Here is a 25570-nt window from a genome sequence, read left to right on the forward strand (position 1 = left end):
TTGGGCTTGATTCTGGAGGGGTTTATACGTGACTAGAAGGGCGTGGGGATTTGCAATTACGTGTATGTAGGAAGGCATATGTCTACTGGTTTGGGAATGCCATGTTCCTTTGCACATATACGGGTAATCCTACAGCTTAAACCGAAAGTCCAACCGCCTATTCCCCTCCCCCTCTCGCGCCCCAATATCAGCCTGATAAGCCGCCCTCTCCCCGCCCGTCATCCCCCTCCACACCCTCTCCTTCGCCCCATTCAGCCTCACCAACACCACCCGCTGAACCGCAAACACCACAAGCGACAGTCCACAAATCGCCACCAGCACCGTATTGCCCTGCTTATAATACGGGCCATCCCACTTACGGTAGATCTGCGAACCAACCAGCGACCCAATCTGCACGATAACATTATACGTCGCAGCCGTAACAGCGCGCTTCCTCACATCAAACGCATTCTCCGAGATCCACGCCGAGACCAGCGGGTGGAAATACGGGTATCCTGAAATCAGCGTGATGAGCGAGAAGCGGTCCCACTCGCGGCCGCCGTCAGGCAGGGTAAGCAGCGCGGTGAGGAGCGGTAGCAGCCAGAACTCGCCGACGATGCAGTGCAGCGTGCGCTCGTTGAAGTAATCGCTGCTGTAGGCCAGGGCGAACATGGTCAGGATTTGCAGCACGGCGGACGGCACGGTCAGCATGTTGGAGGCGAAGGTTGTGAAGCCTAGGCGCTTGAGGGTTAGGGTTAGGTAGGCTTGTACTGGGGATGCGGGGATGTAGGCGATTAGGCCGATGAGGTAGAGACCCCACATTGAGGGGTCGGTCCAGGCGGCTTTTATGTCGAGGAGGGTGGCGGGCTCGTGGAGGAGCGTGAGGCCTTTTGCCGGGTCGTCGCGGAGGATGCGCTGGGGTGGGTTAGTTGGGGTTGTTGGGGATGGGTGGATAGGGGGGCGTACGTTGACCATTATGACTTCCTCGCGCTCGGTGTACCATCCTTTACGCCAGAGGACTGTTTTCGTCGACGTAGGTGACTCGGGCAGCCACACGTACGACACTCCCGCGATGAGCAGCGTCAATAAACCCTCGAGCACGAACAGCCAGAACCAGCCTGGTTTGCCTCCCACGCCGCGCATTTCCAAGATACCAGCAGCCAGTAGGGCAGAAATGACACGCGCAACATTGAGCGAGGACCAAAACGCCGCCAGCCGAATCGACAGCTCCTTGGACGTGTAAAAGTACGTCGCAAACAGCACAACGCCGGGGATAAACCCGCCCTCGCACAGCCCCAGAGCCGCGCGCGCCAGGTAAAAAGACGTGCGATCGTGCATGAAGGCCTGCGCCCACGACACGGTGCCCCACGCGACCATCATGCTGGGCAGAATCCACTTGAAGCCGTAGCGCTTGGTGAGGAACTGGACTGGGAATTCTGCGGCCAGGAAACAGAGGAGTTGGATGGTGGTGCCGTTGTTGTAGTCGTCGCTTGTGAGGTTGAGGTCTTTGAGGAGGTTGTCTGCCAGCGCGTTGGAGAGGGAGCCGCGATCGAGTTGCAGCGCGAACATCATGATGCAGAGCCAGGCGAGCAGGTGGAGGTCGGTTTTCAGCACGACGCGGCGCTCTTCGGCGGCGGTCCAGGAGGCGTGCGGATCGAAGCGGTGGCGGCCTTCGTAGCTGGGGGGGTTGGTCAGTGAATGAATGGATAAGAAGGGGGGTTTGGCGGAGAGTAAACGTACGCGTCGTGCGGTGGGACGATGTCTGCGAGCTCTTCTCTGCCGACTTTTGTAGGCGCTTTGAGCGATTCTGCGTCCTCGCTGACCCGCGTCTGCGGCGCGGTCTCGATATCAGCACCACCCATCTTGACAGCCTTGAGACGACTTTCGAGTAGTCTTCAAGACTGAAGTCTTGGATTGGATATGCGCTGAAGATTCACCCTTCTTACCAGTGTAGCCGTATTTAAAGAACCAAGACATGCATGGCGCAATCGCTGTGGATTCCAACGCAATTGCACCGTTGCCTCTACTGTAGTCGTCGACCCCACCCCGCGCCGTATGCCGGGGTATGGAGATTCCAAGTATACGGTAAGGCCTCGCTCTTCTTCCCGTTCGCGGCAGTGTTCATCCGCATGTAGCAGCCTAGTCCGGTTTGGTATGCATACCCGATGACGTGCTGGAGCTCTTGCATGTGAGTACCTAGCATTGCGGCATGCCATAAGATGCTCCTGACGTCCGGAAAGTAGATTCCTTTGGGATAGCTTTCTACGACTAATTCTGCCGCAGTTCGTTGCTGTTGGAATTACTTGTTTGAGATATTTCTGTTACGCTGTTGAATTGTCACTCAAGCGGTAGGATGCCTTCTGTTGAGCAAGTTGGAGGTGACCAGGCGAATATGGGTATAGTGGGCGGCCATCCTGATGCGAGGACGAGGCTGCGGGAGCCACTGTCGTACTCAGGGTCGTTAGACGACTTCAAACACCAAGACTTGACGCCGGTGATTGGACGGGAGTTTGAAGGCCTTCAAGTGACCGACCTGTTGAAATGGGGCGACGAGAGAATCAGAGACCTCGCGGTTACAAGTATGTCTTGTGGTGCATTTGATTCAACATGACATCTGATTTGATGTAGTTTCGCAACGCGGAGTTGTCTTCCTTCGGGATCAGATTGTATCGCCCACACAGATGAAAGACTTGATGCTGCGCCTCACTGAGTTGTCTGGATGCGTATGTCTCCCTCCATCGATGCAGTAGTCCAATACAAGCCGTTCATCGTTTTGCTCTGAACAAGCTGTCGGACAACGACCATCACATACCACACCAATCATTCACGATTGCTAACACGCCCCAGCCCCAATCCTCAACCCTACACATCCATCCCCTCACCGAGGAAGGCTCCGAACTCGGCGACCAAATCTCCGTTATCAGCAGCGAAAAGCAGAAAAAAGGTGGCGGCCTGACGCACCAACTCGCCGATGTCTCGCGCTTCGCCTCGGCCGGGTGGCACACTGACATATCCTTCGAGAACGTGCCGTCCGACTACGCGATGTTGAAAATTCACACTCTACCCCCGACGGGCGGCGACACGATGTGGGCCTCTGGATACGAAATTTACGATCGTTTAAGCCCGGCGATGCAGACGTTCCTTGAGGGACTGACGGCGACGCATGATGCGCGGTTCTTCTTAGAAGAGGCGGAACGGCTGGGGAATCCGATTTGGAAGGGTGTGAGAGGGAATCCGTTGAACCAGGGCGACAAACTGATGGCCGTTCACCCCGTGATTCGGACAAATCGTATGTTTATTTCCCTATTCTCAGCTCCAACACCCCAAAGTACCAAGACTTGATGTAGGCTGACAACTACACAACAGCCGTGACGGGCTGGAAATCCGTCTACGTGAACAAAGGCTTTACTAAACGTCTGAACGGCGTCACAAAAGACGAGTCAGACCTCATATTGAACTATCTCTTCAACATTGTCACGCAGAACCATGACGCTCAGGTACGCTTCAGGTGGCAGCAAAATGATCTCGCTATTTGGGACAACAGAAGTACGTGGCATTGCGCGACGTACGACTACACTGATCCGCGAGCGGGCGATCGGGTGTGCAGTGTAGGAGAAGCGCCGTATTTAGATGTGCGGAGTAAGAGCCGGAAGGAAGCGTTGGAGTTGTTGTAGCACGATTCGTTGAGTGAAACTATCCAAAGTGAGTGGCGTTGGGGAATACATCGTCATCCTTCTTCTTCTTCCTTGTCACCATACTGTCCAGCGTGCTTTGACTTGCTTCTCTCTTGTGTGCTGGTTTCTTGGGTGCGACTTTCTTCTCACTCTTCACTGCCATTTTCTTCGCCGTCTTCGGACTAGGCGGTTGTTCGTCGTGGCTTTCCGCGCCGTCGGCATCTTCATGCTTCACCATTGCACCTGGTGGTCCTTCTTTCCCCTCTGTAGGACCCTCGGCGTGGTCATCGAAAAGCTTCCTCCAAGTCCCGTCCAGAACCCTTGGATCATTGCCATATAAACCAATATGATATGCGCTCTTCATCCCGTTGAGACAGATATCCCTTCGTTCCGGAAAGTCGAACATCGGCTTTGGGTACGTCGTCCCATTGGCATCCTTCCCATCCCCCTCGATGCGACACCCCCACTTCTTCTGGTCCGAAATAGGCGCCTTCCATGGCTCGTAAATATACTTCCTGCCGAAATCCTTCAACTCAGGCACATACCGCCTCACGAACTCGCCATCTTTGTCCCACTTCTGCGGAAACGCAATCGGTGAGTAACACCGGAAGAACTGCGCGAAGAAGGCTGTGCAGCTCAACCACTGCCAATTCCCGATGTTGCACGCCGCTTCGTGGTCAATGAGCCATTCTTCAAAGACTTCGGCGCCGCGCTCCCAATCCACGTAGCAGCCACCCCGGGTGAGGAAACACGCCACAGCATGTCGACCGAGATGGTGGATCCAGCCTTCCTGCTTGAGCTGCCGCATGAGGGCGTCGATCCAGGGGAAGCCTGTGCGGCCTTCTTTCCAGCGGATGAAATACTCTTCTGCCCTTGCATCGTCGACTAGATATTTGCCCGTGATGAGACCCGTCTTGGTGTCGATTTCCGAAGGTAAGTGCCAGGGGATGAACCGACACTGCGGGTTGTTGTACGTCTGGCCGAATGCATATCCCAGCGCTGCCTGCGCCCCAAAATACATATCTCGAAACAGCAACTGTCCCGTCAAACTCGTCGGCGGCTGACTTGCTTTACCTTTATACGAGTCCACGACGTCCTGCACGCGCCAGTAGAACTCACGACAGCTGAGAGACCCGAAGTGCATGTGTGGCGACAATAGCGTCGTGGCCTGAGGTTCGAAAGCTGTTGGCGCGGTTTTCGGTTTCTCGAACGTCGCCGTGTAGTCTTTGTTTGCAATTATCTCATCCAGAGTTTTCAGCGCGAGGGTTTCCCCGCCTCGATGAGACGATGTGGCTTCCTTCAGCCCTAGCTCTTCCATAGTAGGTAACGCGAAATCACCCTTAGGCCCCGCAAGAGCGGAATAGCTCGCCTCGTTGCCGTCACGCTGAATGGAATTGATATCCGGCTTCTCCTCTGGCTTCTCTTGCTCAAAGGTCACATCTGTAGCTCCTGGATCGGGTAACGAAGTAGGCGCGGGAATCGGCCGGGGAATACTCCCAATCCTCTTGCCTGCGCTCTGCACTTGACTTATACTCATTGTCGGCTTCCCGTGGTTCTGTTTGACCAGTTCATCTGGATCGTACAGCGTACGGCCTGTCTTCACAATGACCTGCACTCCTGCTTCTTCGGCAAGTTTCATCACTTTGTCATCGCGTTCTCGCGCGTAAGCATCCGTGTCTTTCTCGAAGACTAGATGTGTGATCTTCCACGCCTTGAACAATTTCGGGAACAGCGTTTGCGGCGCTTCTCGGATGAGAAAGAGCTTTGACTTTGGATTCAACCTCGTGATCGACTTTGACAGGTCGTTTTGGCAGTCGAGAAGATATCGCCAGCGGTTAGGGCCCACGCGCGCGCGGTACACGTAGTGCGGATCCCACGTCCAGATCGGATACAGGCATTCTGGCTTGAGGTCCAGCGCGGCTTTGAGAGCCGGCGAGTCGTGCAGGCGCAGGTCGGTGCGGAACCAGTAGATGACCCGTGGTTTGGGCATGGCGATGTAGAGGGTGGTATGTAACGTGACGAAAAAGAGAGTATGAAAGCGAAAAGTCGAGATGCGTGGACGAGTCTAATGACGAACATCCTGGGCCTGTTCCTGAGCTAAGTCCACGGAGCTGGAAGATGCTGTCATAGATCGGACGCTAAATATTTCGCTAATCTGATCGGAGGGGATCGGACCAATGATATATGTCCATGCTTTTCGAGTGAATGTTACTTGCATCGCGAGTTCGACAGGTCGAGAGATGTGTATAAATTGACAGGAATTACAGCGCTCTCAGTCTGACTTTCATACACAATATCTTTCAATCCTCTCCAGTCTATTCAATATTAGCTTAGTTGTTTCACTGCTATTGTCATATTCAATCCTCAGTATTGTCAAAGAAACCAATGAATTTTTTGCGATATAGTGCCCACCTTCTTACAGCCCAAAACATTTCCTGGATCAGCGTTTCCACATTACGTTGGAGGCAGGAAGCAATAGATCATCTTCAATGTACTTTGCGCTTGTAAACTGGATGTTGTAACACGTGTTCAAGATATTTAGCCCTCTATGTAAATTGAGATTGATCTTTCTCTACTATCATAACCTATTATATTTCATGTTGTTGAGTAAAACTGTGGGTGGATAGCGCAGACGCAAACTTCAAACTACGTGCTACATTACATGTGCAAGACTTGAACATCGATGTTTCGATTGAGAAGTTACATTGTATTATTTGAAAAAAAAACCTTGAATGCTAAATCATATCTACTAAGAATCTTGATAGGGTATATTCCTAAACCTAGCGTTTGATCTCAAAATATTCAAGTTCTTTGTCTTAGTCATTTGTATTCCGTCACATTGCTCAAACTAGATCCATGAGGCTACCCAGCCTCCTATACAACCAGACCGGTCCGCGTCATCTCCCCCTTCTTGACCTCGCGGTCACATGTGCGGAGACCCTCGCCGTTGGTCGAGACCTCGATGACGGGCACACGTTGAACACGACGAAAGATCTTTTTACGGCCGTGGCCAGACTTCTGGAAACGAGGCATTGTGCAATTCCGAGACATGTGACCTCCAGCACCGCAGTTATAGCAGTGAATCGGCTGCTTCACAGGCTGCTTCTTGCTCTCTGCGGTGCACTGCCGAGAAACGTGTCCCCCGTCACCACAATTGAAGCAATTGGCAGTCTTCTTTGGCTCGGGAGAGGGGCTTTCAGACTCCGCGGAAGGAGTAGCGCTCGGTGACTTAGAAGACACACGCTGGGGACGAGCAGTGTAGTCCACTACCTCGGGCACATCTTGGGCGTCTTTGTTTGTCGAGGACTCAGTGGTTGTCAGAGGTTTTGATGGCATCATCTCCTCAGAGGTGCTTGGCTCTTCCCGTGGAGATTCAGACGTGGGAAGGCCCTTGCCGTAATCATTTGCCCACCGAACATAGCGGTTGGGGTTGAACTGAGGTTTGCGCTGGGCAAGGACCTTCTGCATAGTTTGAACTAATGCATCCCCAAACGACTTGTCGACCGTAGCATACGACATGTAAGATGTACAGTTAGACGCTCCCGGGCTCACCATCTCATAAGCCAGGACGTCGATGACCTGGGTGTAGAGGTCGGGAATAGCGACTTCGAAGATCCTGAAATCCTCGACGGAAGGGAGGATGGCGCAGAATATGCTCTTCAATCGACCAACGATGCGGTTCATGAGAGGCTGGTACTCGAGGAACGCGCAATGGTGGTGGAGAGAGGTAAGTTCATCGACCGAAAGCTGGCTGAAGGGTTTAAGACCTTGAGAGTCATTCTCGCCAGCGAACATGTACTTGTAGATCCACACAATGGAAGTCTTGGAGCCATTGGGGATGACAAGAGCAGAGGCGTGGTCCTTGAGAATCTTCTGCTTGGCGTAGGGGGAGTAGTGCGCGAGCAAGTTCACTGAAGCGCCCTCCAAGCCAATGAAGCGGTCGTTGTCGGCACCGACCATGATGTTGACCTTTGAGCCCTTTTTGAGTTCGGTCAGTTGACCCGGGGTCAGAAAACCCTTGACGGCCTTGTTCGACTTCGTCGATCGAGAGGAGACTTTGGCGGATGATTTAGTGACTGACATGGTTGGATGGATGTTGATTGAATGTGGAATAGATATGATGTTGATCGAGTTGGTAACAAGTTTAGAATGATGTGTTGTTGAGTAGAGAGATTGGTGTGGGAAGAAAGAGAGAGCATAGGCAGAGGTTTATCTTATACGCCCGGGGGTCTGTCGGAAAGGGCCACGTGAATACGCATGCTAGCGTAGATATCAGGTGAGAGCATAGTGAATGCTCTGTAGCAACCCAGTGAAAAAGCTAGGCAGTAAAGATGAAGGGTATATAGTGAGAGTCCAGATGCGCACCATGCATAGTGAACGCACCGATCGCTAGCTTGGTGTGATGGAGAGGTGATTTTGGGTCTCTTGATGGATTGCTGTTATATAGAGTAGACATTGTCGGTGAGCTATTACAGTGCGTTCTGGACAGTGTAGAGAGAGTATCACGAAAGTAGACGCGCCTTTTGAACCATTGCGGGAAAACTGGAGGGCGGGACCATCTGGTTCATAATAAACCCTGAATGAGGAAGTATACCTTCAAAAATTCCTCTATATGTCAATCCAGAAGCTTGAAGTACCCTTCGACTTACACTTTAATCTCCACCCAAGGCATATATATGTACTGAAGTAGGGTCCAGTTTCGCAAACAACATAGCAATGCTCAAACATAGACTTGCCTGTTAAGAACGGCTCTATCGCAAGCTTTTCGGTACTTTGTTCGTCGGTTCGGAACATCTAAGTACCAAACAAATAACCCGTATTGCAAACGGTGACCCTGTGAAGGGAAGGTCCTCGTTTGGGAAATGCGTACCATGCAAACGTTGGAACCGTTTCAGATTTGGATGTTGTCCGATAGACATCCGATTGAGACATTAAGAAATCCTCGCATGTGTCCGCGTTAGCAGCCCCAGTATGGTTTCTGCGCAGAGCCTGTACTCAAATCTTCACCAGACTTACCTCTCACAAGCCCAGAATAACAATTATGTTTCCAGTAATGTGTTATCGATGCCAGGATAGCTGCAATTCTTGACGTTATTCTGTAGCATCTTATACTTTTGCAGTGGGTGAATTAAATGTGTTGTGTACCTACTCACGGTGAAAGCTATATCGCTAGACTCGCTTCAGGACAGCGCGATCAAGCAACACCGGCAACCACTCCAACTCACAGTCGCAATCGCGCACTTTCGCTGCGGACCGCCACAATGCCCACCTACCGAAGCATCAACATCGCTCTCCACTCCCAGTTCGACGTCGAGACGATCCCAGAATACTATCCTCTCACCTCAGGACATTTCGCTTCGCGCTGCATCACCGACTTCACACCCCCGCTCGTCGATGACAAGACCTCGACATGCAGCGTCTACATCCCTGTGCTGCCCGGGAGTACATTCTGGATTGGATACTCTGTCTCACCGCCGGTTCCAGAGGGGCAGTACTTTCTGTTCAAACTGTACATCGACGGGGCGCATGCCATAAGCTGGTCTACGGGCAAGGACGAGGAATGGCGGGGAAAGACTATGTTTGGCCTGTTTGAGGGGGAAGAGAGTACAGAGAGTAGGAGAAAGATCGAGAAGCGGGTGTTGTGTTTTTCGCCACCAAACAAGAATGGGAAGGACGTGTTTGACGAGAAGAGTTGTGTGGAAATCAGGGTTCATCGTGCACATGGGCGGAAGAGAATTGAAAGGCAGTTCGGCGAGTACAACGAGACTGACAAGGGTGTCAGGTAAGCACTCGAATGACATAGAACTCCGAGGTTATGTTTGGCATGGTGGGGCTAACTATGAGCAGACTTGTGAGTGCTGGGCGCGCAGGTCCGGAGCAACTGAAGCGGTTCTATAAGTTCGCGCTCATCGACCCGACGAATCAACCGTTTGCGACGTTTCGATACTACTACCGTACCTGGGAGCAATTGAGAGATTTGGGACTGCTTGAAGAGGAGTACGGTGCAGGTGAAGAAAACGATCTTTCTGTCATCGAGCCCGAGGGGGCTGTGAGCCAGGACGAGACTGAGGACGATGATGAGGATACCGACCGCATTACCAACGACGAGATAGAGGATGAAAATATGGCGAGCTCGGTCAGACATACTTCTGAACGCTGCCAGAGTATGGTCGAGGTAAAGATACCATCGACTACAGTCACTCCGCACCGTCAAGCGAGCGATACCTCAGAACACCCACGCGTATACCTTCCCCGCGGTACTCCTACAACATGCCCAAACGCGGTGGACGGACAAGCAAATGCGCAAGAACAGCGACACAACGGCGTATCTACTCCGTCTAGCGTCTACCGCCTTTCCTTCCCGCCATCTGTGAAGCTTGATGCTCCTGACCAGAGCCTGAGGCCTTTACCCGCTGTCCCAGAGAAGAGTAGCTCTTACTCAAACACGTCATATCGCCCGCACCCAGCATATCCAGTCGAAGAATGGGCCGTACGCACTCCGAGCCCGGAGAAGTCGTTTAGGGATGGCGTCTCGACGCCGCCGCTGGTGAGGAAGAGGCATGCTTCATCGTTGATGCAGATGATCTCATCCACCTGGAAGCGTCGTGGTACTCCAAGTGCGGAACGGACGGGGTCCATCGATGGGGTACGGAGTGTTACTTTGTGATCTGAGTGCTCCCGAGGTATCGATGTTGGGTAAAAGGTATATCGACGTAGCGGCCTTGATGGCTACATGGTATTGTTGCGCACTCGCTCAACGAGAACGCATTGTACAGTTACGATTGATCGACGTCTGAACTGGAAGGGTAAGTTGTGAATGACGACGTGTTGCCGTCTGAAACAAGGGATGGAATGCACGGCCTGACTATGCAAGGAACACGATGCCGATTGGCTCTCCGCAACCCCGCATTCTGAAGCTCCCCCAAGCTTCCGTTCTTGACAGCTCCCGACCTCCTGTACAACCTACAATCAAACTTCAATGACGACGCTTCGCTTTTGTTGATCGTGTTATCTTTTGCTCTGTTTGGAATCCTTGGTTTAAGACTAGTTGCTCGCAATGCGGCTATTAGACATCATACCCGCGTCGCTGCTGGCAAGCGTCGCGAGTGCGTCGACCCTCCAACCACCCGTTCTCCCGCTGATCGTGAGAAACCCGTACTTGAGCACATGGCTCCAGAATGCAAGGCATGAGCCATGGAGCAAATGGCCCATGTTCTGGACTGGCGCCGAAGTACGGAACCCATTCATCGAGCGTACCGTATCTACGCCGTGCTAACGGATCATATCGCAGATCGGCTTTGGTGTCCTTGCGTCTCTTCCCGATTCGAACGAAGTGTTTCCGCTGCTGGGCCGGCCCCACGATTCGCTTGAGGATAGCGACGAGTATGTCGCCCATGATTGCCTTTGAGTGTATCCGTAGCTAACGCAGTTGGCAGCTACACTATCGCATACTCCACTTACAAAGGCGCCAAGTACGACGCGTCGACAACGAACCTTACGTACTCTCTCCCCGCGCCATCCAAGCTGGCCAGCGCAAAGGCCCTTGAAATCACACTCTCCTTCCTCTCTCCCATCACACCTACATCGACTCTGCGGCAGGCGATTCCGGCGGCATATCTCAGCATCTATGTGGAGGGAAGTTTCGATGTCAACATCTACGTCGACGTTAACGGACAATGGGTCAGCGGGAAGCGCGAGAGTCTCATAGAGTGGGGTCTCACAGAAGAGGAGGCCGTTGAGCCAATGAAGCCCCTCAAGACATGGAAAGTCAAGCGTCAGGTGGAGCAGATCTTTACCGAGACGAACGATCAGCCAGAGTGGGGTCAGCTGCACTTCACCGGGCCGGGGGATGTTCAACATGAAGCTGGTACTTCCGAGCTGCTTCGCAAGAGGTTCGCTCGCACAGGGACGCTGCAGAATACCATCGATGAGTCGTTCCGCGCCATCATGGATGACGAGCCGGTGTTCGCTTTCGCGAAGCAATTCAAATTGGCAAATTCGTCAGGATCCACGGCTTCTACAAGCAGCAGCGTATTGTTCACTATCACGCACATCCAAGACCCCGTCACACAGTATGCCTCCGCGCGCGGCCTTACATTCATGCGACCCTTGTGGAAGTCGTGGTTCCCCTGGGACAACGAGCTCATACAGTTCCACTACGGCGATTTCGCCAATGCCAACAGTCTGGCGGGCAACTACTCTGAACAGCTCCGTATCGATGCCTATCAATCGGGATCAACAAACTACGTGGATATCGTCGCACTGTCGGCTCGACAGGCGATGGGCGCAACAAGCTTCTCCGGGACCCCAGATAATCCCTTGCTGTTCCTCAAGGAAATCTCTTCGAACGGTAACTCCCAAACAGTCGATGTCATCTTTCCGGCTTTCCCGTTCTTCCTCTACACCAACCCAAAGTGGCTTGCGTATCTGCTGGAGCCACTCCTTGAGCACCAGTTGAGTGGTCAGTACCCGAACCAGTATTCGATGCACGACCTTGGTGCACATTTCCCCAACCTCACTGGACATGCTGATGGAGCCGACGAGTATATGCCAGTGGAAGAGTGTGGTGATATGCTTATCATGGGTCTGGCTCTCGTGAACTCCCTGACCTATGGCTCTGACGCAGAGGCCCAATCTGTGTGGTCAACTGTAGGTAGTGCCGTAGATCACACCGACTTGCACGAGAATCCGTTTGCGTTGTCAAACTTGGGTACGCATGATGGTGTTGAGCATATTGACGAGACTTGGGGCGGTGGAGCGAAGGGCGTCAACCAGGCGAAGAAATGGCTCGGCGGTAGCTACGATCTATGGAAGCAGTGGACAAGTTACCTCGTGAAGGACGCTCTTGAACCCCACAATCAACGTAAGTTCAGAGATTCGCTTTTCACTTCTACATTTAACTGACAGTCTTCATAGTAAGCACCGACGACTTCGCCGGCTGGCTTCCTTTGCAGACAAACCTGGCCTTGAAGGGCATAGTTGGGATCAAAGCCTTCAGCGAGATAGCAGACCTCTTGGACCGATCTGGTGATGCTGATGAGTATCGAAACATCTCTGATACCTATATCGAAAAGTGGCAAGAGTACGGTATTTCACGAGACGGATCACACGCCAAGCTCGCATACGACTGGTACGGCAGCTGGACAACGCTGTACTCCCTCTACGCTGACGCAATTCTCTGCTTCCACCCTTCCATAACAAACTCCTCCTCGGTTTCATCCACTTCAGGCTTCTCCTCTGGCAACGACAACGCCCAGCAGCCTTTGAATTCCGGCAAGTCTAGTTCCGGCCGCACGCCAATAACCAAAGACTTCATCCCCAGCCACATCTACGACATCCAGTCCGAGTGGTACTCCGCAGTCATGCAACGATACGGACTACCCCTCGACTCTCGCCACCTCTACACAAAGTCTGATTGGGAATTCGAAGCCGCTGCCGTGGCTTCGAAGGAAGTGCGCTCGGAGATCTTGGATCGAGTGGCGCTGTGGCTTAATGAGACGGTTACGGATCGCCCGTTCACGGATCTGTATGTTACGGAGGAAGATGGTGGGTTTCCTGGGCCGTGGTTCTTTGCTAGGCCGGTTGTTGGCGGGCATTTTGCGTTCTTGGCGCTTGAGAGGGCGTGTGGGGGGACGTGAAGATGAGATATAAGAAGAGTTTGGGTAGTGACTGACTAGCTAGGCGGCGGAATGTATAGATGATCTCTGAAAGGTGAGTTTACGACTGTAGGCTTCGTGTTGTGGAGGCGCTTTATGACAAGTTAGCATAGTACAGTTCCACCCCTCTTCCCATGATCCAGCCGCTACCATAATGACCAGCGCATTTGTCGTTTTCTTTGTGCGGAGAGCTTGTGTTTTACTTCGGAATGTATGTTCTCCAGTTGCCGCGGATGAGCCATTGAACGTCGATTCTTACTTTGACAACGGCCAAGTCAAAGAAGTATTCATGATGCTATTTACAGAATAGAAGGAACAAAGAAATCGAGATACCTTATCAACCAACATACTAATATCCTCGAGGCAACATGCATACGCAAACTCAAGGCGAGATCTAGATAAAATTCCACAGCAAACGACAAAATGGTGCTATACGACGAAAAAGGCCGAGTCATCAAGGCGCACGAAGAATACCTCGAACAACTAGCCAAAAAGCACGCAGACTATATTGACTGCCTATACCTCGACCAGATCGCCGTATGCAACGCCCACGACGCCGACGCAGGCGCGCAAAAAACCCAATGCTTCATCACCATCCAGCCACAAAAGTTCGGACGCCTGTACACGCGCTACGGCCACGTCAAGGAAGACATAAAACACTTCCGCACCAAAACCCCCATCACCATACCCGACGAAGGGCTTGATCGCCGCACGCTCATGCGCTGCTCCACAACTGCGGACGAGTTCTTCCGTTACAACCCCACCGCGACGCAACTTTGTCTGCCGGTTAGATACCCGCGGCTGCACTTGCACTCGGTGTACCACGGGAAAAAGGGGCTCAGCGAGTTCACAAGAGATTATCCCGAGCAGATCGAGCCGGGGAAGAAATACGTACACCAGTACGACAGCCAAGTGTCGTTTCTCCGCGCCGATGAGATCACGGCGTATGTCATCCCCTGGCTGCGCGCTATGCAGAAGGTCCTCGACAACAAAATAGACAAAAATATAAACATTCGACCAGAAAACCTGCCCATCATCACCCCGCCAGATAGTCTCCTGGAGAAAATCCACCTTTATAATGCGAGTCTGCACCTGGGCCTGCCGTCTTTCGTCCAGAAGCCCCTGACCACCGCCCTAATCGCGCAAATGCACAAAACGAAGCTCCGAGCATGCCACCTTGAAACACTGGAAATCACGATAGCGCGCTTCTACGCGCGTGGCATCCCAGCCCTAGACCCCGTGCTCGCTGCTTTCATCGCCGCGTACGCCGCGCGTCCAGCATCCGACCGCGCGAACCCCGAATCCGCAGAGGCAGAGCGTAAGCGAGGGTTAATCCCGCGTCATAAGCATAAAAGCGGGTATTACTATTACCCTGCGGGGTTGAAACGCGAGTTGCTTACGTATACGTCGTTTGAGCCTGGGAGGGCGGATTGGCCGGGGGATACGGCGCTGGTGCCGCCTGAGCTTGCGGTGCTGGGGGGCGCGGTTAGGCGGTGGGCGGGGGTGAGGAGGGATGGTGGGGTGGTTAGGGGGCGGGTGCGAGATTTGTTTGGTGGGATGGGTTTGTTGGGGGGTGGTGGTGGTGGTGGTGATGATGGGGGGAGTGCTTCTGAGGAAACGAGTATGGCGCTGGTGGATGGAGATGGAGAGAATGAGGAGTTGTAGGGAGGTGGGGCTGAGGATTAAGTATGTCGTTGCATTCACCATTCATGTGCGCAATATAAACATGACCATGAGACCAAACGTGTTGCCTCATTCTATCGCCAGGACTTCTCTGGTCAATCGCCCACTATTTATGAGATGCACATTCTATCCATCCATAACATTGTGTATGTAGCACTCGCCGACGATATTGATCTTGCTCGTGCCGGCCGGCGTGAGAACGGATGGTATAGTCACTCTCAAAATTATACAGTATGGATCGCTTATCCGTGTCGCCGAAGAGTCGAGTCCATCTTCTGTAGAAATCATGCGTCGAGCGTGGCAATGCTGAAGAAATTCACGTCAGTACGCTTCATTCACTTGTAGTTCAACACCACTTGAGTTTGGTCATATTGAGCGAACAAGCCTTTGAAATGCTGCAAGATCCTCTCGATGTATCTTCAAATCAATCAATTCAAAGCTCTTCTTTCAGAGTGTCATCTGACTAAGGTCATGGAGAAGCCAGCTTATAGAATCGAGCTGTATTGATAATTTGATCTCCCCACCAGATATTTCACTCCCTTCACAAACACCATTTATTGCACAACCCAAACACAATTAAACAATAGGTTTGTATAGAACTTACAAACATGCGTTCATCCCTTAGTATCAACGCGAACTTAGTGGGTGTTTTAAGAGGTACTGATTCCCAAGGTAGCTTGCGTCCGCCTTCATGCATGTAGTGCCTATCGAGAATGAGTCGGAAACAATGCGTTCTCTACTCTTGCGGTTAGGAGGGTTCAGGGGCTCGTCCAGTCGCTCGCGTGGATGTTCTCTTTTGGCCGTTGGTTTCTAGCACTTTCTGTGCTGGTGAAGTCTGTCAGCTGCGCTACTTCCTCCGCTAGATTTCGCCTTTCCTTTTTCGACGTCATTGCGGTGTAGCAGCATTCAGTATTCCAAGTGGGTCTGAAAGATCTGCCTTGTAGCAGATAGCAATCACGAAATAGGATTCTACAATTAGATTGCATGATCAAAGAAAGTAACATACATCCAATTTCGGCATCAATGGAAGTGGCAAACCATAAACGGCGAATTATGTTAGTCACCAAACGTTTTTGATAGGAACACTTTGAGGATAAGAGCCAATGACACATTGTGGAATAGTATTCAAAGATTCTCCAGAACGTCGAGGAAGCTATAAGAGATATACTCATCTAACTCGGGGTACCGCGGCGTAAGACGGACGGTTTGAAGTGCTTCTGGTACCGCTCGAAGTCAAATTCTCTTTCCTCCAAGTCTTGACTGTTGACATCACCAGCCCAACAGAACGTACGACAGCTGGAGAGAGATTTTCCATCTTCCAGCACAACGTTGCATTCGCACCATGTGTATGCTAATGTTTCATAGTCGGCGAGCCGCCGGAAGTGAGCTTCTGAAGTGAGCTCCCACACAGTTCCTTTAACCTCTCCGGTACTGCATGGTACCAGGGCAGGATAGGTGCCCCACATTCTGATCGAGAAGCCGGTGATAGTGCCCTTTTTAACTAAGGGCGCTTCAGGCAACCCGGTTATGGCTTGAAGGACATCAGGATCCATGAGAGAACCATAGAAGAACATATGGCAAGGGACTAAAGGTGGTGCGCGATGCTCAGTCTTCTCTTCAGCAAGGAACATCATTATCCGTTTCGCCATGTCTTTGCCGACGGGCTCGTAGCCGAAACTCGAAGGCAGTCCAAGCGGTGGCGGAATAGTACATGATATTTTTGGGTTCTTGGGACGTGAAGCAGGTGGAAGCGGTGGAGGTGGAGGAATTGTGGATTGTGGCACAGCGGGATTTGGAGTTGAGGCTGTGTGCACGTGATTCCATGAAGCACCATGGCCAAGAGCACTGTTATGGTCGTGGTTGGAAGAGCTGTGGGGCATAATAGAAATAGTAGGTAGATAAGCATGTACGGTTTGACGAGTGACAAGAAGAGGAAGATCGGAAGTCTAGGACGATGAACACAGTTATTGAGATAAGCCTGCGAACTTGAGCGCTTATTGCGGCGAAGCTCTTACATAGTGGAGCCACGCATTGACTTTTGCTGACGGCGCAGGTCCCCAGTTTCGGTTCTGAGTATGCTCAATAAACTTTACATCCGTCTGATATCTGCTGTATAATCTATTGGCGGTATTACTGTCTGCGCGACCGGTTCACTTACATCATATCAGTATCATCAGATTCACCAAAACTATGCATATACTGACACCGCTGCCTAGCCTCAGAGAAAGAACATGTCGCAAGTACCTTCTGTGCCCCATTGTTGGAATGGTTCACAAACTTCATCAAACAAATGCTTTACGATGTAATGAATCTACGAACAATCATGTAGTTCGATCGCCAAAGCTGTCAAACCAAGGCTTGAACTCAGACTTGATGTCGAAACTATCCCTTGAGTCGAGATCTGGATGTTTTATCCCGTCCGCAAGTTGCGTTTGATTTGGGCCTTATTATTCAACCTCAGAGACTAAGATGAACTACAAACCTTACTTTGCGCATGGTCGAATGCAAGGCTCTCGTAGCGACATAGATGGCTGCCATAGCACAATTGCTGTCTTACTCACCACATGCATCATGCGAGTGGCTTGGGTATTATCATATGGAGCTTGAGAACATATCCGCTTACACCGAGGTGCAGTCTTTCATGCCAGTTCGCCCGTCATGAGCAATGGCAATACTTTTAACCTCAGCCTAGTACTCAATGAGTTGTACTGTGTCAGTAGAATTATGGTCAACAAGCCAATATCAAAAGGTTTTGTCAGATCTGGTATCAACGAGCCCTTGTACGTAGTTGTTAACACCGATGTATTGGGGATGATCTGCCGTGGCACCTCGTATAGTGCTTTGCTAACGTGTGCGTGGAAATCTGGCAGGTGTTGAGGTTGAACGCGGAAAAAGCCTCGGATGCACGTGAAGATTGTAGGGTTAAGGAATGAAGAGTTTTTCCCAAGCTGCGCCGGTTCGGAGGTCATACCACAATCTTGTATCTAGCAGATTCTAAAGGTTCCCGGTGAGGCGGCAAAAGTCCGTGGTGCCAATTTCTTGCTTACCATCCTTCTCATTCCTTCATGCGGGTGTTAGTCACCCAAGCTGATGTGAGGATCGAATTTCTGTTCCGCAAGCGTAATAATCTGGAAATAAACGTAGGTAGCCTATTGCCACACTAAACACATTCTCAATATTTCAAAATCGAACAGAGTTAACAAGACCCAAACAGACAAGGGTGTGATGGATTTTAACGAAGGCCGTACGCTGAAGCAGGCAAAGAACAGACACCTGAAAGGTCACCTATATTAGCACGTACCAAGAAGAACACAATACACTACTTGGGAACACTGTCTGTAACTAAACAGCCTATTCTGATGACCTGATGTGAATAATCCTTTGGTACAACATTATTGGTTGATGTCGCAATTCCTTCACGGACTAAAGTAAGGGTATCTTATTATAGATCGAAGGAAAGTTTGAGAGCTTGGAGGTATTGACCAAACAAGGTCGACGAGGGTATCCGATCGACAGAGGTAGCATTGTTGCCCGCCAACAACCCCTCGACAAGACCTTTACAGCTTTGAGATAACCATAAACTCCTGGTACGCTGATCCTTCCACTTATATGCTTCACACCGACGCTCGAGCAAGGGATGTATACCGATTTTCCTCGGAGCTTTCTCAATAAGTACTAAACCTATCGTATCCCCACTTCCACATTGCTTTCTTTCCCCGCATTTGACCTTGGCGCAAAGGAGTTCGGTTGATCTTCCGATAATCCCAGGGGCTTCCCGCCTCGGTTCCCGGAGCTTGGTCTGCTTTCGAACTTTTTATAGTACCACACCTGAACTGCCTTCACCAAATCCAGGTCACAAGCTACTCAGTTCCGGAAACGCTTTCTTGTAGTAAGCTTCACAGATTGCAAGCAATATGCAAATGTGTATCTAACCTTGCCAATATCTTGCATTATGCTAGTTTATCTCAATGTATGTTCATGGTTGGAAATGTATTTAGTTGAGCTTTTAGCCATGTCCAACAGAGTATCAGCATCACACTCAATCGACACTAATCCGAGCCATCATGAAAGCCGTCACCATCTCTCTTGCTGCTTTAGTGGTGCCTCTCGCCTTCTCTCTGCCTACAGAATTGACTGTGCGACAAACCCAGCCCAGGGTTCAGAGTACGTAAACTTCTCCCTCCGGTTACGAATGATATCTGACCTAATCAGTTAATTCTGCTTTCTACGCAACCTTGCGACGATACACCGAATTCTCAGTAGCATCTTTAGCAACTTTCACTTTCAACCTAGGCAAATGCCCTAGCCCACCCTCCGGATCATCACTCGTGCGCACGATCGTCAACTCCGCAACTGACACTCAAGTCGCCATCTTTCAGGACGATGCGAGCCGAGAATTCATTGTCTCCTTCTCAGGCACATGGTCGGTTCAGGACTTCCTGACGGACTTCAGCTTCGTTTCCATTCCGCAGGGTACAGCGCAGGGCTGCACAGGTTGCAAAGCACACGCCGGATTTTATGTTGCGTGGCGTTCCGTTGCGGACAATGTTACCACCGCTCTCTCCGAACTGCGTACCCAGAAACCAGGCTACTCGACCACAATCACGGGTCACAGTTTGGGAGGTGCTCTCGCCAGTCTCGCCTACACAGATCTAAAAGCCGCTGGCGTGCCTCTCAACATTGCATACACCTTCGGTTCCCCTCGTGTCGGCAACCCAGCATACGCCGACTTCACTGACAAGTTGTCCGGAGCAAGCAATACGCAGTTGGGAACCCTGATCCGCGTTACGCATAATACCGATGGCGTTCCGGGCTTGCCTTCGAATGCTATGGGCTTCCAACACACGCGCACTGAAATTTACGAACTGGACGACGCTAGTGGGAATCAAACGCCGGAAACAACATTCCGCTGCTTTGGACAGGAGGCTGCTGATTGCAACAAAGGCACTGCAATGGGATTCATCAACCTGGACCATCTTGAGTATACCAATGTTGACATGACGAACCTGAGTGAGGATCAGTGCAAGTAGAGATACTCACATATATGTATCAAAGCACACACTTGAGCGTAGACTGTTGGGGAAGAGTTTCAGGTTTGAAGATATAGTAGTCAATTCAATTACAAACAACCTGAGTAAGGCATACTAAGCCAGTTTACTCACAATCAACCCTTACAATGACCCGTTTTCTTCGCCTGTCATCTACATTCTCCGTTCTTCCATCGTTTTGATATCTCCGAGAATATTTTTCCAGCACCATTGATTTTTGGTGTTCTGGTTGATCCAGTGAGCTATGGGTAATATTCGATCGCCTCTAACTCTCCTCATCAATTCTACCTTCGAACACCTTGGTGATAATGCGAACATTTACTCCCACCGTTGAAAAACATGAGGGAGTATTTGATCTGGTCAAGAACGCCTCACATGTTGGTTTTCTTCATGACTTGATCTGTAAGGAGCTTCCCTTCAGGCCTGTCTCAGTCAACAAACTTGCATTGGCTTACACAATTCTTTGGAAGTGCACGGCGCCTTAGCTTTGTCGGCGAACAAAGGCAATTGAAGCCGTTATGAGTTTCTGTCCTATGCAATAATTTAGCCTATTTGATCAGTTTTGTACAAACATTGTACGAGAACGCGATGTTAGCGCGAGTGAAAACCCGAATGATGTCATATATATGACGAGCCCACTACTCAACCTCGACTACAACATATGCTGTGATTACACCACTGGTGGTAGAGTAGTAGATCATGTAACGAGACCTATCACGTACCGAGAGTCGTTAGCCGAGGTAAAATCAACAGAACGCGCACGCCCACAAGTTCAAAACAACGCTCTAAAATTCAATTCTGAGATGCCTATTTTGGAGCCCAGTCTATATAAAAAGCATCCTGCGCAAGAGCGGGCTCGAAAACGTAGTTGTGGAGCTTCCACGCGCCGCCCCTGCCGCCGCCACAGGCGGTACTGTGACCGTCCCAAGTCATCCCAACACAACGCGGGCTTACTCCTTGGTAGTTTACTCGAAATACGTGGCAAAACGCGGCGTGTAGTTGCCCAGCTTCAGCTGGATTAATGATAGCAAACTCAGTTTGAGCCAGCTCTACTTCTGGCATATAAACCCCATCTTCGTAGGCTTTCTTGGCGCTTAAAGCTGCTGCCAAGGCTCTCTTTGAGGCCTCCTCAGCTTCGATTCTGATCGCGTCAGACTCTCCAAGGAGTCGCCCGGTGGCTTGAAGGCGCTTATTAGTTGCCTTGTCTACCTTGTATAGCTCATACTTTTGTAGCTCAGTTGTAGCAATCGTGAGCTTCGCGTCAATTGTAGCAAAAGCCTTTGTGAGCTTGGAGAGGCGCCGAGCAGCTGGAGTAGACTGTAGCGCAGTGTAGAGAAGCTCAAACTGCATGAATTTCAGTTCGGCTGGCTTTGTGGGCGTCCACGGCCATCCTGGCTGCTTATCCAAGGCGACGTCGCGCTCAGCGTCGTGGTGTTGAGCAGCGACTCGGGCATGGTTTTGGGCTCGATCGATGCCCGCGCGCGCGCTCTTCTCGGTGGCGACAGCGTCGAAACGCAGCTTTGCTGGACGCGCTGATAGAGGCCAAAGTCCTGCAGCCTTCCAGGCGCTCTTAATGTTAGCTGTAGTAAAGGCCTTGGAGCGCGCGATAGAGTAGTAATACAGAAACAGCTGTTTATCAACCCCCACTACGTTACCCCACCTCACCGCGTCGGAGATGGCTGTTGAGTAGTAGCGCTGCAGAGGAGAGAACAAACCAACATCTAGAGGCTGAAAAAAGTGTGTACAATGAGGCGGGAAGGCGATGAGCACAATCTGGTGATCGAGGCAGTATCTCAGGAACTTTGCGGTGACGTGGGAGCCGTGGTTGTCAATAAACAGTATGCGATAAACTGGAGTTTTATCAGCTGCCGCAGCTGGTGTTGCAACACCATGAGGGCGGCTCTCACGCTCGAAAATCTTCAGCCAGGCAAGCCCAAGATCATTATCAGTCCATCCTTTAGATGATGTAGCGTACGTCCACCGCTCGCGCTCGCCATCAGTACCGAGCCAGTTCTGCTGATGGTAAGCAGCTTTGAACACCAGGAGGGGCGCGATAGAGCCGCCAGCAGCGTTGATACACTCAATAGCTGTGGCTAACTCCCTTGAGCCTGGCTGTTGTATGAAGGCTTTGCGCCGGTCGCGATAGGATCGCAGCGCTGGTATGATGACGCGAGCTGCCTGCGCCTGGCCGAGCAGCACGCCTTTCTCGTCCATGTTCCACATGTTCTCCGGGAGAACGTTATAGCTGGTGATAACCTTGCGGGTGAGGTTGATAAACGCTTCGAGCGTCTCTGTGTCGTGGTTATAGGCGCGAGAACGATCGAGTTTTGGCGCAACGATAGAGGATAGAGGTGAGCGTTTGATGAAGCGCCGCACCCAGCAGAGGCCTAGTTTACGGCCAGCAAGGGCTTCTGCGAGCTCCTTGACGTGATAGTGCTTCATCGGGAGGCCCCATTGGGCGCAATTGGTGATAGATTTTATGAGCTCAAGCTCCTGTTCTGGCGTAAGAGCGCTCTGCTTGTGGCGGGCTGTTCTGGCTGATGGGCGGCCATTCAATCGGTGTAGTGTAGTTGTATATACAGCGCCAACAGCGCCACACGCGCCTCTAACGGTAGGAATATAGCCATCGTCAAAGAGGCGGATGGCCTCCTTGATTAGAGCCTCAGCGTCTGATTTGTGATTTATCGCGTTGTTGTAGGCGGGTTGTGGGTGGAGAGGCGTTATGCGACGGTTGTCCATAGTAACCTATCCCAAGTTTGCGCGACGAGTAAGTCACAACCACAACACAGAAAAAATATATACAATAAATTCACAGATTGTGCAGAATATGATGCTCTACAAGATAGTCTATTCAGAAATCTAATGTCACGTTGTGGTGTTGAGATGCAGCGCGTTGAAAAATGGTGGTTGGGGTGGTTGGGGACTCTCGGTACGTGATAGGTCTCGTTACATGATCTACTACTCTACAAAGACAGAGTGTTACTAAGAGACGCGATGACAAGCCATATATGAAACGCTAGTCAAGTATTTCTCTGACTCGTAATCTGTCGATCTTCTTCACTTCAGATGGTTCTAGATTCGATCGGTCAATCGTTACAGAAGCCAGGCCAGGGTAAATCGTCTCGAAAAGTACACAATGGGCGATCGGCATGGATTGCTATATATCAATCCCAATCATGACGCCTTGTCATATCAGGTGCGTAGACGGTATCATCGCGCGCATATGCATACAAAGCCAAGTGCAGGATCCTAGCCAACTGTCTAATCATGTTCTTTTTGCCACTGAGCATTCAGTCCTCAGAGGTATTTTGTGAGTCGGTATTTGGGCTGGAGAGAAAGCTAGAAGTGTTACGTGTGCGTGCATGGGCACCATGTCTAGCTTGAGAAATAAGCTCAATGTCAAAACGCCGATATTGTCCTCGCAATATACGCGGACGCCACACCAACGTTTCCCCGGGTTCTCCCCGCACTCGGGTTTCTGATTGTTCTTGATACTATTGGCGGAATCCCAACTTTCCTTCTCTTTTACAATGTAAAGCATAATTATCTTGTCACTTGATTAGTTGCTGCACTACAACGTACACCCTCAGCACGAACTTAGAGTACTTCCAGCTACCTCTACCATTCCTTTTGTGCACAGGGTTACAGTCCATTGGAGGACATGGGGACGCCCCCTTCATTTACATGGTGGAGGAATTTTGCGTTCCGGATGATTTGGACGCGTAGTCTGCGGACGAAGTGGCTTATAATAATTTCACGTCAAATGCTATAAAGACGCCATATGCTAAGCATTCTGGCCAAGCAGCCAAGCAGCCAAGCACCTCTCTACCAACAACAAGCATCAATCACCATGGTCGCCCTATCTCTTGGTCTGTTGATCACATCCCTTGTGGTGTCTGCCACTGCAGCACCCGCACCCGAGATTACTGCTGCACCCAAACCCGAGGTCGTCAAACGTGCTACCAGTTGTACCTTTTCCGGCTCTGCTGGCGCTGCATCTGCCAGCAAGTCTCAGACGGCATGCTCTACGATCGTTCTTTCCAGCATCGCTGTGCCTTCCGGCACCACACTGGACCTTTCTGACCTTGCGGACGGTACGACAGTCATTTTCCAAGGCACCACTACCTGGGGCTACTCAGAATGGGCCGGCCCCTTGCTCTCAATCGGCGGCAACAAGATCACGGTTTCAGGTGCTTCTGGAGCTGTACTCAACGCTGATGGAGCGCGTTGGTGGGACGGAGAAGGCAGCAATGGCGGCAAGACCAAGCCGAAGTTCTTCGCTGCGCACTCTCTTACCAGCTCGACTATCACCAACTTGAGCATTAAGAATACCCCTGTTCAGGCTGTCAGTATCGCTAGCTGCGATGGTCTCACCATCACGGATATGACGATCGATAGCTCGGATGGTGACACTGATTCCCTTGGTCACAACACTGACGGCTTCGATATCGGAACGAGCTCAAACGTGGTCATTAATGGAGCGAAAGTGTACAACCAGGATGACTGTGTAGCCATCAACTCAGGAACTGTAAGTCGCGTATTACTTGGAAACCCTACAACGCTGATAGCTGACCTACTCGCTAGAGCATCACATTCGAGAACGGATTGTGCTCGGGAGGCCATGGATTGTCCATTGGATCGGTCGGTGGTCGCACAAGCAACACGGTAGATACTGTGACATTCTACAACAACCAAGTCACCAAATCCGTCAATGGTATTCGCGTCAAGGCCTCAGTAGGCGATACTGGCACCATCAACAAAGTGACTTACAACAAGATCACTCTGTCTTCCATCTCCAAGTAAGTCACTTCCCTAGACATCATGCCTTGACTTTTGAAGAGAGATGCTTATCCCGTGGCAGGTACGGTATTCTCATCGAGCAGAACTACGACGGAGGTGACCTGAAGGGAACCGCGGGAACTGGTATCCCCATCACTGCCTTGACGATCGAGAACATCTCCGGATCTGGTGCCGTAGCAAGCACTGGTTACGATGTTGTTGTCACCTGTGGTAGCAGCACCTCGTGCACTGGCTGGACCTGGAGCAGTGTAGTTGTTACCGGCGGAAAGACTTATGGCAGCTGCACCAACGTTCCGAGTGTTACCAAGTGCTCTTAGAGATCGAGATTGGTACTTCATTCTGAAGTATACAACTCGAAGGTTATCAACTGGTCAATCGCATGCGGCATGGTGTTATTCTCTCTTTATGCTAGGTGTTTCTAGCTTCTTGTACATAGGAAAGTCTTGAATTCGGCAATATTATAACAAGGTTATTGAGCCTCTCAATTTTGTGTTTTATGAGAAAAGTATTTGTTGTCATTCACACTCTGTAAATGTTCATCTGTATCATTCTTTTTTCTTCTCAGCTCCAAAACTCTGTAGCTTTAATTCAAGACTTTGCCACTTTTCAAGCAGCTGACGGAAGCTACTACCGTTCTGAAAAATTAACAGTGAGAATCGCAATTTTAGTGGCAGATGACTCCGTAAAATCAGTGAATTCAACATTAACACTTTTAACCAGGTCTCTCATT

At 50.9% G+C, this 25570-nt stretch overlaps 11 protein-coding genes across 11 annotated transcripts; 6 read left to right on the forward strand and 5 right to left on the reverse strand.

Moving 5' to 3' along the window:
• Window positions 1-129: 129 nt before the first annotated feature.
• P153DRAFT_348095 (MFS general substrate transporter) lies at window positions 130-1845 on the reverse strand (the record flags this gene model as incomplete). The annotated part of the gene is made up of 3 exons (XM_033666186.1): window positions 1720-1845; window positions 946-1657; window positions 130-894 (listed from the first exon to the last, which is right to left on the reverse strand). The coding sequence occupies exons 1-3, from the start codon at window positions 1839-1841 to the stop codon at window positions 130-132; spliced, it is 1599 nt and encodes a 532-aa protein (XP_033520288.1). The 5' UTR covers window positions 1842-1845.
• A 336-nt stretch (window positions 1846-2181) lies between these two features.
• P153DRAFT_348097 (TfdA family taurine catabolism dioxygenase TauD) lies at window positions 2182-3801 on the forward strand. The gene is made up of 4 exons (XM_033666187.1): window positions 2182-2558; window positions 2608-2702; window positions 2827-3268; window positions 3346-3801. The coding sequence occupies exons 1-4, from the start codon at window positions 2333-2335 to the stop codon at window positions 3651-3653; spliced, it is 1071 nt and encodes a 356-aa protein (XP_033520289.1). The 5' UTR covers window positions 2182-2332; the 3' UTR covers window positions 3654-3801.
• On the reverse strand, window positions 3673-5685 carry P153DRAFT_348100 (cryptochrome-2; the record flags this gene model as incomplete). The annotated part of the gene is made up of 1 exon (XM_033666188.1): window positions 3673-5685. The coding sequence occupies exon 1, from the start codon at window positions 5641-5643 to the stop codon at window positions 3673-3675; it is 1971 nt and encodes a 656-aa protein (XP_033520290.1). The 5' UTR covers window positions 5644-5685.
• Window positions 5686-6419: 734 nt separating this feature from the next.
• P153DRAFT_408813 (uncharacterized protein) lies at window positions 6420-7808 on the reverse strand. Its single transcript, XM_033672061.1, has one exon. It carries the CDS (start codon window positions 7734-7736, stop codon window positions 6528-6530), a length of 1209 nt encoding a protein of 402 aa, XP_033520291.1. The 5' UTR covers window positions 7737-7808; the 3' UTR covers window positions 6420-6527.
• A 1012-nt stretch (window positions 7809-8820) lies between these two features.
• P153DRAFT_348103 (uncharacterized protein) lies at window positions 8821-10320 on the forward strand (the record flags this gene model as incomplete). The annotated part of the gene is made up of 2 exons (XM_033666189.1): window positions 8821-9435; window positions 9498-10320. Exons 1-2 carry the CDS (start codon window positions 8915-8917, stop codon window positions 10318-10320), a joined length of 1344 nt encoding a protein of 447 aa, XP_033520292.1. The 5' UTR covers window positions 8821-8914.
• A 390-nt stretch (window positions 10321-10710) lies between these two features.
• P153DRAFT_298817 (glutaminase A) lies at window positions 10711-13291 on the forward strand (the record flags this gene model as incomplete). The annotated part of the gene is made up of 4 exons (XM_033664236.1): window positions 10711-10884; window positions 10945-11036; window positions 11090-12516; window positions 12570-13291. 4 exons carry the CDS (start codon window positions 10711-10713, stop codon window positions 13289-13291), a joined length of 2415 nt encoding a protein of 804 aa, XP_033520293.1.
• Window positions 13292-13732: 441 nt separating this feature from the next.
• P153DRAFT_389349 (uncharacterized protein) lies at window positions 13733-14974 on the forward strand (the record flags this gene model as incomplete). Its single annotated transcript, XM_033670836.1, has 1 exon — window positions 13733-14974. The coding sequence occupies one exon, from the start codon at window positions 13733-13735 to the stop codon at window positions 14972-14974; it is 1242 nt and encodes a 413-aa protein (XP_033520294.1).
• Window positions 14975-16159: 1185 nt separating this feature from the next.
• Window positions 16160-16930, reverse strand: P153DRAFT_348110 (uncharacterized protein). The gene has a single exon (XM_033666190.1). It carries the CDS (start codon window positions 16870-16872, stop codon window positions 16165-16167), a length of 708 nt encoding a protein of 235 aa, XP_033520295.1. The 5' UTR covers window positions 16873-16930; the 3' UTR covers window positions 16160-16164.
• Window positions 16931-19056: 2126 nt separating this feature from the next.
• Window positions 19057-20022, forward strand: P153DRAFT_378707 (alpha/beta-hydrolase; the record flags this gene model as incomplete). The annotated part of the gene is made up of 2 exons (XM_033669818.1): window positions 19057-19156; window positions 19205-20022. 2 exons carry the CDS (start codon window positions 19057-19059, stop codon window positions 20020-20022), a joined length of 918 nt encoding a protein of 305 aa, XP_033520296.1.
• A 418-nt stretch (window positions 20023-20440) lies between these two features.
• P153DRAFT_369901 (DDE-domain-containing protein) lies at window positions 20441-22950 on the reverse strand. Its single transcript, XM_033668886.1, has one exon. It carries the CDS (start codon window positions 22777-22779, stop codon window positions 20848-20850), a length of 1932 nt encoding a protein of 643 aa, XP_033520297.1. The 5' UTR covers window positions 22780-22950; the 3' UTR covers window positions 20441-20847.
• Window positions 22951-23890: 940 nt separating this feature from the next.
• Window positions 23891-25157, forward strand: P153DRAFT_299002 (glycoside hydrolase family 28 protein; the record flags this gene model as incomplete). Its single annotated transcript, XM_033664251.1, has 3 exons — window positions 23891-24568; window positions 24625-24839; window positions 24902-25157. 3 exons carry the CDS (start codon window positions 23891-23893, stop codon window positions 25155-25157), a joined length of 1149 nt encoding a protein of 382 aa, XP_033520298.1.
• Window positions 25158-25570: the final 413 nt, after the last annotated feature.

The sequence above is a fragment of the Dothidotthia symphoricarpi genome, assembly GCF_010015815.1.
Source record: "Dothidotthia symphoricarpi CBS 119687 unplaced genomic scaffold P153scaffold_19, whole genome shotgun sequence".
Classification (NCBI taxonomy): domain Eukaryota; kingdom Fungi; phylum Ascomycota; class Dothideomycetes; order Pleosporales; family Dothidotthiaceae; genus Dothidotthia; species Dothidotthia symphoricarpi.

Coding starts and splice junctions, on each gene's coding strand:
- P153DRAFT_369901 (XM_033668886.1), bottom strand. CDS start 22,779: ATGGACAACCGTCGCATAACGCCTCTCCACCCACAACCCGCCTACAAC.
- P153DRAFT_348110 (XM_033666190.1), bottom strand. CDS start 16,872: ATGCCCCACAGCTCTTCCAACCACGACCATAACAGTGCTCTTGGCCAT.
- P153DRAFT_408813 (XM_033672061.1), bottom strand. CDS start 7,736: ATGTCAGTCACTAAATCATCCGCCAAAGTCTCCTCTCGATCGACGAAG.
- P153DRAFT_348097 (XM_033666187.1), top strand. CDS start 2,333: ATGCCTTCTGTTGAGCAAGTTGGAGGTGACCAGGCGAATATGGGTATA. Junction 2,559..2,607: donor CAGAGACCTCGCGGTTACAA/GTATGTCTTGTG, acceptor GATTTGATGTAG/TTTCGCAACGCGGAGTTGTC. Junction 2,703..2,826: donor TCACTGAGTTGTCTGGATGC/GTATGTCTCCCT, acceptor AACACGCCCCAG/CCCCAATCCTCAACCCTACA.